Source organism: Coregonus lavaretus (genome assembly GCF_964263955.1).
Source record: "Coregonus lavaretus genome assembly, chromosome: 10".
Taxonomy (NCBI): Eukaryota; Metazoa; Chordata; class Actinopteri; order Salmoniformes; family Salmonidae; genus Coregonus; species Coregonus lavaretus.
This window is the reverse complement of record NC_139997.1, coordinates 45,423,114-45,438,357: the sequence shown is the minus strand read 5'-3', so window position 1 is coordinate 45,438,357 and position 15,244 is coordinate 45,423,114. Positions and strand designations below refer to the sequence as shown.

At 40.6% G+C, this 15,244-nt stretch overlaps 2 protein-coding genes across 4 annotated transcripts; one reads left to right on the top strand and one right to left on the bottom strand.

The window, feature by feature from the left end:
* Nucleotides 1-4,760: 4,760 nt before the first annotated feature.
* LOC311136589 (E3 ubiquitin-protein ligase RNF185) lies at nt 4,761-13,682 on the top strand. 3 transcript variants are annotated; one of them, XM_084170777.1, is made up of 7 exons: nt 4,761-5,101; nt 5,410-5,628; nt 5,793-5,811; nt 5,942-6,054; nt 6,177-6,231; nt 6,674-6,791; nt 13,116-13,682. In XM_084170777.1, the coding sequence occupies exons 2-7, from the start codon at nt 5,465-5,467 to the stop codon at nt 13,169-13,171; spliced, it is 525 nt and encodes a 174-aa protein (XP_084026903.1). In that variant the 5' UTR covers nt 4,761-5,101; nt 5,410-5,464; the 3' UTR covers nt 13,172-13,682. The 3 variants fall into 3 exon arrangements, with proteins under 3 accessions (XP_084026903.1, XP_084026902.1, XP_084026901.1); XM_084170776.1 differs by lacking the exon at nt 13,116-13,682 and adding an exon at nt 6,907-8,362 and having other exon boundaries at nt 4,927-5,101; XM_084170775.1 differs by lacking the exon at nt 13,116-13,682 and having other exon boundaries at nt 4,927-5,101; nt 6,674-8,362.
* On the bottom strand, nt 8,363-11,008 carry LOC311136588 (uncharacterized protein). Its single transcript, XM_084170774.1, has 2 exons — nt 10,781-11,008; nt 8,363-9,591 (listed from the first exon to the last, which is right to left on the bottom strand). The coding sequence occupies exons 1-2, from the start codon at nt 10,908-10,910 to the stop codon at nt 8,768-8,770; spliced, it is 954 nt and encodes a 317-aa protein (XP_084026900.1). The 5' UTR covers nt 10,911-11,008; the 3' UTR covers nt 8,363-8,767.
* Nucleotides 13,683-15,244: the final 1,562 nt, after the last annotated feature.

The window sequence follows — 15,244 nt, the reverse complement described above, 5'->3', positions numbered from 1 at the left end:
AAAGGTGATGACTAAAGTGTCTTAATAGGAATTTTTGAATTAAAAGCACGGTTTCGACTTCTCCTACAGTTTTGCTTCGGTACTGCAGTTTAATTGACGTCCAGCCCAGAAAGAGAATGTCCATGTACGGCCACATGGAGAAAAAATATTAGAAAATTCCTGATAAGACATTTTAGTCATCACCTTTGTACACAAAACATCCATTGAATTATTAAAATAATTGTCGCTGAGGCCGATTTTTTTTAAATCACTCACAGGCGAAGATATTAACATTTTATATTCATCCAATGTCTGCCATGTTTTTTATGACATGATGACGTTGTTACTGCTCACGCTGCTCCCTGTGCGCACTGAGTGCTAGTGCACATGTGATGTTGGTCTGTATAAACCAGATGCAACCCGGATATAGAGTCCATGAATTGGTGAATGCGAACGTGAGTAGATTATCTTGAAAACAATGGGCGGATAGGCTACCTCCAAGGCCTAATGTTGGTGTAAACAAACTTCTGAGTTTTGGTCAGAATTTATATTTGGTTGATATCTGGAAGGTAAACAATCCATTAGAAGTACAATTTACTTGGAGTAACAAAGATTTTTCCTTACAATCTAGAATTGATTTATAGATGATATCCTCCAGTCTTGAGCCATATACTATTGAAGTTCATATTTTGCCAGCAGTTTTGCCAGATCACAAGGTTGTAGTTTTAAAAATGGAAGGTAATTAGTGTCCATGGTGTGTGTTTTACAAGAGGCTATTGGAAATTGAATAATTCATTATTACTTCATGAAGATCTAAAAGATTTCATTCAGGGGTTAATGTATACACACTGAAAATTAGCTCTTACCCAAGGGGAATTTGGTCAATCTTGGGAACTGTTGAAGTTCCGAACAGGTTCGGCTATTATTACTTATGGGAAAGAGCATGCTAAAAGAAGAAGAGCTCATATAGTGAAATTAATGAAATAAATAACTGATATCACAGAAAAAGATAACTATGATCTTGATGATAAGGCTCAACTTAATTATTTGAAAAATCAATTGGATAAAATATATGAGGATAAAGCTAGAGGTGCCTTTATAAGATCTAGAAAACAGTGGTTAGAAAAGGGTGAAAAGAACAGCAGGTATTTCTTTAATTTGGAAAAGAGAAGAGGTTAACTGAATATGGTTAAGATACTCCACATTGATGGCATAGTCACTGAGGATAATAGATCAATATCAGACTTCCCTGCAAACTTTTATAATAATTTGTACTCATTTGACTCTGGCCTGATTAACTCAAATCAAGTATTCAGCTCCATTCCTGATGGCAATTCTGTTGATGAGGAATTCAATTAAGTTTTCTGTGAAGATTTGACCATAGAGATCAAATATGGTATCATACAGTTTTAAAATAACAAATTCCCTGGTAATGATGGGCTAACCTCTGAATTCTATCAAACTTTTGGGGATCTCATAGCAGAATTCTTACTTGCCACATATACTGGAAACTATAGAAAAAGGAGAGCTACCAGCCTAATTGAAACAAGGTGTTATTACTCTTATCTCCAAACCACATAAGGATACATTATTTATTGATAATTGGCGCCCAATTACACTCTTAAACAGCGATTATAAGATACTAGCTTCCATTCTAGCAAATATGGTCTATGTAGTTTGATTAGTGAGTGCCAATCTGGATTTTTTAAAGGGAGTCATATTTCAAACAATCAGGCTGGTCTTGGACTTGATGGAATATTGGAATTTCAAGTGCATTCAGAAAGTATTCAGACCCCTTGACTTTTTCCACATTTTGTTACGTTACAGCCTTATTCTAAAATTTATTAAATTGTGTTTTTGTCTCATCAATCCACACACTATAACCCATAATGACAAAGCAAAAACAGATTTTTACAAATAAAATCCGGAAATATCACATTTACATAAGTATTCAGACCCTTTACTCAGTACTTTGTAGAAGCGCCTTTGGCAGCGATTACAGCCTCAAGTCTTCTTGGGTATGACACTACAAGCTTGGCACACCTGTATTTGGGGAGTTTCTCCCATTCTTCTCTGCAGATCCTCTCAAACTCTGTCAGGTTGGATAGGGAGCGTCGCGGCACAGCTATTTTCAGGTCTCTCCAGAGATGTTTGATTGAGTTCAAGTCCGGGCTCTGGCTGGGCCACTCAAGGACATTCAGAGACTTGTCCCGAAGCCACTCCTGCATTGTCTTGGCTGTGTGCTTAGGGTCGTTGTCCTGTTGGAAGGTGAACCTTTGCCCCAGTCTGAGGTCCTGAGAGCTCTGGAGCAGGTTTTCATCAAGGATCTCTCTGTACTTTGCTCCGTTCATCTTTCCTTCATTCCTGACTAGTCTCACAGTCCCTGCCACTAAAAAACATCCCCACAGCATGATGCTGCCACCACCATGCTTCACTGTAAGGATGGTGCCAGGTTTCCTCCAGACGTGACGCTTGGCATTCAGGCCAAAGAGTTAAATCTTGGTTTCATCAGACCAGAGAATCTTGTTTCTCATGGTCTGAGAGTCCTTTAGGTGCCTTTTGGCAAACTCCAAGCGGGCTGTCATGTGCCTTTTACTGAGGAGTTGCTTCCATCTGGCCACTCTACCATAAAGGCATGATTGGTGGAGTGCTGCAGATATGGTTGTCCTTCTAGAAGGTTCTCCCATCTCCACAGAGGAACTCTGGAGCTCTGTCAGAGTGACCATCGGGTTCTTGGTCACCTCCCTGACCAAGGCCCTTCTTCCCCGATTGCTCAGTTTGGCTGGGCGGCCAGCTCTAGGAAGAGTCTTGGTGGTTCCAAACTTCTTCCATTTAAGAGTGGAGGCCACTGTTTTCTTGGGGACCTTCAATGCTGCAGAAATGTTTTGGTACCCTTCCCCAGATCTGTGCCTCGACACAATCCTGTCTCGGAGCTCTACAGACAATTCCTTCGACCTCACGGCTTGGTTTTTGCTCTGACATGCACTGTCAACTGTGGGGTCTTATATAGACAGGTGGTTGCCTTCAGAATCATGTCCAATCATTTGAATTTACCACAGGTGCACTCCAATCAAGTTGTAGAAACATCTCAAGGATGATCAATGGAAACAGGATGCACCTGAGCTCAATTTCGAGTCTCATAGCAAAGGGTCTGAATACTTATGTAAATAAGGTATTTATGTTTTTTATTTTAAATATATTTGCAAACATTTCTAAAAACCTGTTTTTGCTTTGTCATGATGGGGTATTGTGTGTAGATTGATGAGGAAATTGTTTTATTTAATCCATTTTAGAATAAGGTTGTAATGTAACAAAATGTGGAAAAAGGGAAGGGGTCTGAACACTTTTCGAATGCACTGTATTAGATGACAATCCTGTTATTCTATTTGGGGATTTGAAAAAAGCGTTTGATACTGTTAGTCATGAATTTATTTTTGATACATTGCACTATTTCAAATGTGGTATTTTTTATCAACACAATTAAAACTCTTTATAATGGTGGTAATAGTTGTGTTAAACTTTCCCGTGGATCCTCACCTAGATTTGATATTCATAAAGGGATTCGTCAGGGTTGTCCAGCATCACCATTTTTACTCCTATTAGTATCACAAATTCTTTGTTCAATGGTCACCAAAAGTCCATTTGAAGGAATTATTGTATGTGATAAAGAGGTGAAGATTACCCAGTTAGCCGACCATACAACCCTGTTTAAAAAAAAAAAAAAATCAGGTTCCAGTAGCCCTACATTCAGTAGAGCAATTCTCTCAAGTGTTAGATTTGGTATTGAATATTACAAAATGTGAAATTTTAGCACTTAAAGATGCAGTGAGTCCTAGAATATGTGACATTTCTGTCAAAGATGTTGTAACCTACTTAGGTGTCAAAATTACCCGAAATACTAACAAAATGAAATACATTTATATAAATGTAGTTAATGGTTGGCAAGAGATGTATCTCTTCAGGGTAGAGTTCTCCTGTCAAAGGTAAAGGGTTTATCTCGAGCTTCTTATATTTGTACATCTTTAGAGATTCCCAGTCTACATGTACCACTCTCCACACATTATTATTCAATTTCATTTGGAAAAATAAGCCACACAAGATCAGGAAGGATGTCATTACCAACAAGATTTGTGATGCTGGTCTTAATGTTTTAGATTTTATGCTGTTTAACCATACTACAAAAGTGAACTGGATTAAGATGTATCTCAAAAAAAAGTTGCGTCTTTGAAATATAATAACACTTTTTTCCCCCAGAAATGTGGGGGGCTTCATTTTTTACTCCAATGCCCTTATGATCTACAAATAATAATTAGTCATTATTTATGATGCAAGGTGATTTATAGATCAGTCAGTCGTCGCCCTGCAGTCATTTTGATGCTCTCGAACACAGCCACCTTTGGTGCTTTGGTGTCGCCTTGTTAACGTCCAAAAGCACCGCTAACGACGAAATGTACCATTCAACTACCTGCTTTATGTAAAGCTGCAATATGTAGCTTTTTGGGGGGATCTGACACAATTCACATAGAAATGTGAGTTATATAGCTGTCATTCTCATTGAAAGCAAGTCTAAATGGTAGATCTGTGCTTCCCGTTTTTAAGTTTCGTTCTTGCATCTTTTACTTTCGGTTTTGTTCACCAGCTTCTAACGGTTGAAAATACAATATTTTGGGTTATGGTTCAAATAATTCACAGCGGTTTAGATGGTACAAGTATTCTCTACACTATACTTGCTTGTTTTGTCACAGACTGAAATTAGACGAACTATTAGAATTTTTGCATCCAGGAAATGGCAGAGCGATTTCTGCGTTGGTCATCTTTAATCATATTTATCCTATCATGTAATCGCTCTTACCACATTCCGGTGGAGGTGGGAAATAACTACAATGTATGAAATTAATAGTTTTGTAGATCATCACAATTTACCCATGATACATTGCGGCTTTGTGCCTCTCGAACACGGCCAGCTGATCACAAGTAATCATCAAACAACTTCTGGATACTAACTACAGTGATGCTATCAGCTGAAACTTGAATTTAACTTGGCAACTTGACAGAATAGGTGGCTTTCTACCTAGATATCTCTACCCACGACAACGAGGATTTGTTTGATGAACGCAAGGAGGTAGTCAATTGTGTATTTTTATATTACGCCGTTCATTTATCTATGTAGCTAGCTAAAGTAGTAGCTACATTCTAGCTAACGCGCAACGTTAGCATAAACGTTTTGCTAATCTAGCTAACGTTAGCTAGCTAAATTAGCCACACTGGATCCAGCTGCTGCGTCAGTTAATGTGGTAACTTTACTAACGCCGCTGGAGCATTGTTGAGCAACATTTCTCTGAACATTTATTGTAAATGATAACGCAAGTTCGACTTTGGTATATCTCGATTCTCATCTGTTTGGATTCATTTACACATACTAATCTACAGGCAAGGGGGACGGCTAGATAGATCACCCCACTCTATCTCCTGATCTGTGGAAACAATGGCTAGCGCTGCACCTCCACCAGCCGCTGTCTCGACCGCCACTGAGAACCCCAACAGCTCGACTGCTGGGGAGGGTGGCAATCAGGACAGCACCTTCGAATGTAACATCTGCCTGGACACTTCCAAGGATGCGGTGATCAGTCTGTGTGGGCATCTCTTTTGGTAAACACCCTCTTGTCTTGACGCTGTACTGTATTTGTGATTGATTGAGTGACATTCATCCTTATTATCTGTTACTCAGGAGAGGGTCTTGTGCACATAATTTAATATAGTAATTTAATGTATCTCTTCTGTCTCCCATTCTTTACATTCCCTGTCGCATCTAGTTGGCCGTGTTTACATCAGGTAAGTCAATTGATACCTAACTTATTTTACACAACCACTGTCATCAGCTGCCACCTGACCCTTTAGCAATGGATGTTTTACTGCTACTCTGAATGTGTCATGTAATCTTACCCCCCCAATGTTTATGCAGTGGTTGGAGACCAGACCTAACAGACAGGTGTGTCCAGTGTGCAAGGCAGGCATCAGTCAAGACAAAGTCATCCCACTATATGGCAGGGGAAGCACAGGCCAGCAGGACCCACGGTGGGTTGATGCACTCAAAACATGAAAAAAAGGAGCACAGTTTGCATACAATCTTCAGTTATTTACTCTGAATTCCACATCCCAAACTACTGCTGTCAACAACTTGTCTCTCATTTTTATAGGGAGCGAACGCCTCCTCGACCACAAGGACAGAGGCCAGAGCCTGAAAATCGTGGTGTAAGTACTGTGTAATACAAGCACTATCATCACCAAGCATTTACTCTCACTTTTCAGACTGTCCACAATTATTTAGCAAGGATTTTGGTAAAGTTCAAAACAGATGGTTCTACTGTGTATCACCTGTGTTTGCAATGTTGGCTGCTGTATTGCACTACCCGTTCATGATGAAACTATGACATGGGATGCTGTAGTGAAAACCTGCCCATAGCTGAATTCATTAGCAGAATTACCTGTCTCACTGGTACCTATTAAGCACTGCCTGAAGAGTAAGAGGGCTCTCTATTTGACCCCTTGAGAATGACTAAACGTAGCACTAGCGATTGCGTCACATCATCTCTCCCTCAACACCTGTTAGTCAAGTTTTTTGTACATATGGAATAGTCATGTTATAACCCTGTCAGTGCAATGTTATTGGAAGGTCTCTTTCTTCCCATCACAGGGATTTCAGGGGTTCGGTTTTGGAGATGGAGGATTCCAGATGTCTTTTGGCATTGGTGCCTTTCCATTTGGAATTTTCGCTACAGCTTTTAACATCAACGATGGAAGACCACCCCCAGGTACTTTAGCTCTGCAGGTTGAGCATTGTAACAATGTTTCATCAAAAATGTATTGTGAATGGCCCCCTCTACCTAGAAAAGAAGTTGTTCACTCTCCACTGGTTACCCCACACAGCTGCCCCTGGGACCCCCCAGTACATGGATGAACAGTTCCTGTCTCAACTCTTTCTATTTGTGGCTCTGGTGATCATGTTTTGGCTACTAATCGCATAAATGTATGGGCAGCCAGGACCAAGGCTCAAGTTGGACAGTTCTTAATACTCTGTTTTCAGATACTTGTTTGATTTTGTCCTCTTGACTTGGCTAGCTATTGGTTTAATTTCAGTAATTGAGATTACAAACTGTGTGATTACATCTGTACTATGAGTCCTACAGAAGTCTGAAATAGTCTTAAAATGGTCCTACCTCTTCATTTCTATCAAGGTTATGTTTTTTTTTAATAGACATTAAGTGTACATGGCTGGCAATATAGAACCAGATATTAAAAGAAAGATGGCAAATCAGTAAATGTAAGGTACCAGATATACCCTCTGTGTTTGTATGGATATAGATTAGGAGTGGTATGTCCTGTTTCTGAACTGAATTTATCAATTCAGGAAGAGATGTATCATTGGTGATAACCTCCCGAGTGGCGCAGTGGTCTAAGGCACTGCATCGCAGTGCTAGCTGTGCCACTAGAGATCCTGGTTCGAATCCAGGCTCTGCTGTAGCCGGCCGCAACCGGGAGACCAATGGGGCGGCGCACAATTGGCCCAGCGTCGTCCAGGGTAGGGGAGGGGAGGGAATGGCCAGCAGGGAGGTAGCTCAGTTGGTAGAGCATGGCGTTTGCAACGCCAGGGTTGTGGGTTCGATTCCCATGGGGGGCCAGTATGAAAAAGAAAAAAAAGAATAATGTATGCACTAACTGTAAGTCGCTCTGGATAAGAGCGTCTGCTAAATGACGTAAATGTAAATGTGATAAGACTTAAATTATTGACACAACAATTGCCTTTTGGGTACCATTACCAGTATGCAGCCATATTAACAATAGTGGTGCATTTATGTGTGGTGTCAGCAGGGGAATAGTCCAAAAGAGCAGTATTGGTATGGGTTTAAGTTATTGAATGACATTAACCGGTATGTCTTCAGTTGCCCTAGGAGCTATTTTGATAGACTATTTCTCATGTTTCAGAAAATAAAGTTACAAAATTGAAGGATAAAAGATTACAATTTAAAGGAGTAATTTTTTAGTTGAATGATACTGTTATTGTCTGCCACTAGTAAGACTATTATTTAGTCCAAAGGAAAATGTAGAATTCTAATGCATATGCTTATATAATAAAGGGGGGGGAGGAATGTGCAAACGATATAAAATATTGTTTTCTTCAACCTGACAACTAGCAAGATGAATGTCATGAAGAGTAACTGATAGTTATTTTTGATAGTGTTCTCCCTCACTAATTTAAGATTTTGTTTACTTTACAACTTTCTCACTGTAATAAAAAAATAGTTAAATATTGTCATAAAGAATGGATGATTATAATAAACTGATTATTAAAATAGCATCTGTAATAAAGACTGTTTGCGCCATATCCTACTGAGAGAGATCTTTATCTAAACATATACACCTTCATATGGGTAGTCAAAGTTTTTATCATCAGGCTGCAACCACTTAATGATGCCAGTCAAATAAACATTCTAAATTAGAAACAGAATAACAGCCCTTTCAATTTGGTTAACAACTTGCATTCATAACAGCAAATGTTTTAAGATTTGGTTGTTAATCAACTATTGTGAAAAATATAAAGTATACCTCTCAATATGATACCACCAAAAATGTGATTATTCTAAAAACAGAAGATTAATAACTTGCCTCTTCAACTTTTAGGAGAGAGATTTAAAATATATATATTTTACAAAAAATACTTTAGGTCCAAAGAAACAATATCTAAACTTCCACAGAGAACAACCCTGTAGACCCTACAAAAATGAACGAGTTATGTCTCTGGCTCTTCTTGTGACACTGGCCCTTGGTTTTCTTGAGGCACGGGCTCTGGCAGTTCATTGGACACTGTCACCAGTGGGTCTTTGACAGTCACTGGCTGATCTACACTAAACTCTGCCTCATACATTATCTGTTGGATCTTCATTTTGGTCTCGCATCTTTTTTGTGGCGCTAGCCTCTTCAAGGCAGGAACGAAGCTGAGGAGAAACATCTCATCCTCGTCACACTGCCGGTTAGGGATCGTGGAATCTGATCTGTGATCTTTCTCTTTTGCCAGCAGCCTCCTGTTCTTTGTGGAGAGCTTGGCAGGAGTGCTTGAGGAACATGGTGAAGCAGGTGACTCTTGTAGTGTCTGAGGTCTCTTCCTGGTTGTGTATGTTGATAGCTGGGGCACTGAGGATGGCTGGGGTGCTGGGGATATCTGGGCGCCTGGTGGTAGCTTGGCCAGGAAAGCCAGCTGGGCCATCTGGGTGCCTTGTTGTGCTGGGGACAGCTGGGTCACAAAGGCTAGCTGCGACATGGTCCCAACCTGGGTAGTAGGGGTTTTCATGTTGTTTACCAGGGCTGTGTTGAGTGTTTTGACAGGTTTGATCTCACTCTGTGTGCTTTTATTGATTGTGTCAGGGCTGTCCTGGTTGTCATGGTCCGCATTGCTGTTTCTGGGTTTAATGAATGGTTGAAGAAAGTTCAGAAGTTGTCTGTATTTCCATCGGCTGGTGGTGCGCTCCCCTGTCTCCTCCTTACTCCTTTTCTCCTGTCGTACTTCCTTGAAGTATCGGTCTCTTAGATTCTTCCATTTCCTTTTGCATTCTTCAGCTAAAGGGATAAATCAATTATATTGATTATGCAATATGGATTCATCATATCAAAATACTTAATTTGATGCATTTCATATTGAACGAGCTAAACATGGAAAATATTAGACTAAATGGAAGAAAAAAAATCAAAGTAGCTAGTAAGATTAACTATTTATTTTTGGCCAATGAGTCAGGAAAAAAATGGAGCATACAAATGAGGTGATTGAACACGTCTCTCTGTCCCAATGAGGGGACGCCCGGCTTTGAGCTAGGTGACCCGTTCTGTCCGACCGCGAAATCGGCTCAAAAAGTAATAATATAATATGCCATTTAGCAGACGCTTTTATCCAAAGCGACTTACAGTCATGTGTGCATACATACGTTCATACATTTTTACGTGCATTCATTTTTACGTATGGGTGGTCCCGGGGATCGAACCCACTACCCTGGCGTTACAAGCGCCATGCTCTACCAATTGAGCTACAGAGTCACTAAAGTGACGTTAGAAATTAGTAGGATTCAGTGTTTTCCCATGCAAAAGTGATTGCTTTGGATAAAAACGCTTTATCTGCCTTCCCAACGAGTTAAACATTTTATGGAAAATATGTTTCTGGACGATGCACCATATACTGCCCTGTTGACAACATGACCAAACCGACCCCACTTTCGCACGATGATGTGACCGGCCATTGCCCGGTCTAACCCCGGCCAGCGTATAATAAATAACTCCCTCATTAATGGAACCTCATCGGGTTCCTATTTATAAACTGTAAATGGAAGGCTATACCATTGAGTTGGTCGGCTACAAATGTGCAGTGGTCTCCATTTGATGGCATTTGTTAGCTAATTTAATTCATGCGTGGAAGATGCAATGCCAAGCTACTCGTGGCTCAGCGCCGGTGGGGAACGGAAAATTTTTTCCCTCGTGCCGCGGTGTCTGCAGTCTGCGCTCACGAATTCGTCGGCCGCTGCCTCCCCATTGACTTAAATATGATTCACGCGGTTCTTGCAGTGAAGTGCTCTTAAAACTCACCGTATACAGATGCTACTCACGTGACTTTTAAAAAAATACAACAAACGCCATAATTTATAAACTTACCCCATTTCGACAAACAAGTCAGCTTGCTTACAACTAGCTAGCTCGCTAAGGTTAGCTCAAACATTTGCATCAACGAAACTTGATGATTTGTAGAAATAGCATAGCTTACCTGGAAGAGCTGTCAATGCGCTGATTCTCCGCCAAGCAAGTGATCTTGTGTCACCATTGCGGTAATCTGGCAAAGTTGTATTATACAGCTCAGGAAAATTAAAAACGGACAATATCAACTTTTCGTCCATCTTGACTTGAGAATGCGGTCGGTCGCGCGCGGAAGCGACGGTCCCCCGCCTTTCCGCGTGGTTACGTCAAAGCGGTATGTACAGAATATCGCGAGCCGATCCGCTACCGCATGCGTGTCCTTGCGCTACCCGTTCTACTTATTTGGTCATATCCCTACTCATCACAAGATGGCAGTACAATCCCGTGTTCTGAATACTTTTAGACCGAGGACACCCAAACAAAGCACTTAGCAACCTAATAACCCATCTCTAGGACACCTGACCTGAAGGTGTGCTCATCAGTGTCAACCTAACTCTCATAAATATACATAATATACCAAACAGGCTATAGCTAAGCAAATGTGGATAATAAATTAAGTGCAAACAAACTAGGGAAAAAATCTGTGCACATGCTGTCTCATTTCAAGTAACTATTTCAATTTTCTAAATATCTGATTGTGTAACATGACAACTGGCATATCAGCTCAGACATTAGTGGAGCTGCAGGAAAATTATATAAAATATAATGCGATTGGATGTTTAATTAATTAAGAAAGCATAATTTTATCTAAATCAGTCTTAAAATAAAAGTAACAGTTTACTAAATACTGTAGGCCTTTACTAGCATATATTCAACATATAGTAATAGCCTATACCACTGAAGACCCATAATTACACTGTGTAGATACATCTTCAACTCTTACTGACAGTTGTGGCTGCTTCGTGTGATGTATTATCGTTTCTACCTTCTTGACCTTTGTGCTGTTGTCTGTGCCCAATAATGTTTGTTCCATTTTTTGTGTTGCTACCATGTTGTGCTGCTGCCATGTTGTGCTGCTGCCATGTTGTGTTGCTACTATGTTGTTGTCATGTTGTGTTGCTACCATGTTGTTGTCATGTGGTGTTTCTACCATGCTGTGTTGTCATGTGTTGCTGCCATGCTATGTTGTTGTCTTAGGTCTCTCTTTATGTAGTGTTGTGGTGTCTCTCTTTATGTAGTGTTGTGGTGTCTCTCTTGTCGTGATGTGTGTTTTGTCCTATATTTTAATTTTTTATCCCAGCCGTCGTCCCCGCAGGAGGCCTTTTGGTAGGCTGTCATTGTAAAAAAGAATATGTTCTTAACTGACTTGCCTAGTTAAATAAAGGTTAAATAAAATAAAAAAATCTTCCATTGCTCCTACAACTCCAAAAGTATTTGTGTGTAGTCAGTCCAAGCAGTCCTGAGACCTTTTCTGTACCATTCCCATTATTTTGAATTTTAGTTTTTACATGCTGTGTTCAAAAACAGCATTAGAAAATGAAGGAGAAAGGGCATCATTCCACAACACATCTGTCCGTCCTGCTCCTCTCACACCTCTGGGGTACCTGCCTGGTCCATTAGCGGTACCTGCCTGGTCCATTACGGGGTCCACAACCACCCTCCCCGTCCCCCTCCCCTTCCTCTCGCACCCTTTCCTCCTCTTCAGCAGGTGTTGGACACAGACTGCCACCATATTCTCATCCATTATTTCACATGCCTGGTTGGAGAAACCAGAGAGAGGCAGGTTGATCCGCTGCAACTCCCGCTCACTTGCCTCTTGTTCCTGCTGCCTCTTGAGCATCTGGTCCCTGGGTATAAAGACACAAGTCAGGCCCCTGTTTAATATCCATTCACATAATTGTTGAATAGATCATCTCACTTTGCTTCATTTGGCTCCAAACTGTTGTTCACTGCCAATCCCTCTCTGAACTAATTGAATGATGACAACTGAATCCTTGTATAAGAAATGAGTTATAAAATGCTGAACTACTGAACTTTGATGACCTAAGATCATAATCATGCAAACGGTTAATCAGATTGGCTGGCTAAATATAGATCTCCATGATCCATGCAGTGATATCTTATACCATGAAAATGTGCATTGAGACCGCCTTTATGACGGCTGAGAGTCGCAGTCATTTGTTTCTCTACGTCCTTCCTTGTTTCTCTCCATTGCTATGCATGTGGAATGTCTGAGGAATTAATTTCCCGCCTTCAGCTGACCTCTTGTAGAAGTAACCGGCTGTTATGCCTGATCCCAGCAGTACGATGATGGCCATTAGCATGGTTGCTAAGACATAACCTGGAATTTTGAGATACACATACACAAAATATCACGGTGAAAGACATTATCACTAATACATATCTTACCAAGACTATGATCTATTCTAATATTTGATGTGAAATGTGTATTTCTGTGCATTCAGCTCATTATGGAAATATTGCAAGTATTTACCGAGCACTCCCAAGTCCTTCTTCTTGAGCCCAGTTCGGACACGCTGACTGAGCCCCACATTGTCCCTGAGCAGGAGGCTCGTCATTCTGCTCATGCCGAGCATCACCAGAGGACACGGAGGACTGTGGGACAGCTGCTGTAGTCAGATAACATCCACAAAATAAAGAACAGTACCAAGTGTTCATATACATCTTTACATGTCTTTGTGATTAGTGAGAAAGTAGACACAAAAATATCATACCCCAAAGACATGCTAACTTCTCACAATAACAGGGGAGGTTAGCATTTTGGGGGGGTATGATATTTGTGCGTCTAACTGTATCACGATTCATTATTCAAGATTCATTCAGGATTATCTGTAATCATGGTAGTATCACCATTCACGTAGAAGTATTTAGAAATATATTATATTCTGATTTACAATAAGTGACTCCAAAATGACACTACATTATTTACCATTCATTTCTATTGGGCACACAATAATCTGAAACAACCTAAATAAACAGAAAAAACACTTCCAACAAATGTGTAGAGTCACAAGCTTGATGTGGTCATTGCGTGCTATGAATATGGGACCAACTACTTAACTTTGTACTACTTTAATACACATATAAGTTAATTTGTCCCAATACATTTGCTACCCTAAAATGGGGGGACTATGCACAAAAAGTGCTGTAATTCCTAAACGGTTCACCCGATATTGATGTAAGTACCCTCAAATTAAATCTGACAGTCTGCACTTTAACCTCATAGTCATTGTTTGATTTCAAATCCAAACTTCTGGAGTATAGAGCCAAAATAAGAAAAAATGCTTCACTGTGCCAATAATTACGGAGGGCACTGTACAACAGACAACATGAAAGTTATTAGCCTCCAGCATACAATTGAGAAAATTAAGATTACAGAGTGTTACATTTACTGAAATAAATGTAATAATCCATATCACATTTAATGCCCGCCTACTGTATGTTTACAAAATATTAATTAGGTAATTTAAGTAGCTTTATAGCCATAAATAAATGTATAGCCATAAATAATATAAACAAGATTAAAACAGTAAAAATCTGAGAGCTGGAAATTCCACTGGGAAAATTAACTAATAAACTATCTATGGTACATAAAATAGAACTGTACGTTCACAAGCATTTTTTCTTTCAATCATGAGCACATTTTATTTCTAGCAAACTCTCCAACTTCTCGGGGTAAACAGCTCCTTTGCTATCTACTGTATGGTATCCCGTGTTCAAGGTCCTCTTGCTATAATGATTCGGTACTAAGAATTACTACTCCAGGCCGGTCTCCAGGCTACTGCCAGTTATTTGTAGAATGATTTGTTCACGTCATCTTTGGGTGGCCTGGGTTGATAATTGCTGACCCCTTGCCACTCTTTCAACATTGCTGTGTTCATGCATTGCCTAGATTGTTCTACATACCGTTGTTTTAGCCCAAATTCTCACTAAAGGCAGCCTTAGGCCTATAGCATACAGTGTGTAGCCTCACATATAGCCACCCTATTGTCTCTTTCTTTCACTCCTGCGTTGTCCTGTTGGAAGGTGAACCTTCGCCCCTGTCTGAGGTCCTGAGTGCTTTGGAGCAGGTTTTCATCAAGGATCTCTCTGTACCTTGCTTCGTTCAGCTTTCCTTCGATCCTGACTAATCTCCCAGTCCCTGCCGCTGAAAAACATCCCCACAGCATGATGCTGCCACCACCATGCTTCACCCTAGGGATGGTGCCAGGTTTCCTCCAGACGTGACGCTTGGCATTCAGGCCAAAGAGTTGAATCTTGGTTTCATCAGACCAGAGAATCTTGTTTCTCATGGTCTGAGAGTCCTTTAGGTGCCTTTTGGCAAACTCCAAGCGGGCTGTCATGTGCCTTTTACTGAGGAGTGGCTTCCGTCTGGCCACTACCATAAAGGCCTGATTGGTGGAGTGCTGCAGAGATGGTTGTCCTTCTGGAAGGTTCTCCCATCTCCACAGAGGAACTCTGGAGCTCTGTCAGAGTGACCATCGGGTTCTTGGTCACCTCCCTGACCAAGGTCCTTCTCCCCCGAGTGCTCAGTTTGGCCGGGCGGCCAGCTCTAGGAAGAGTCTTTGTGGTT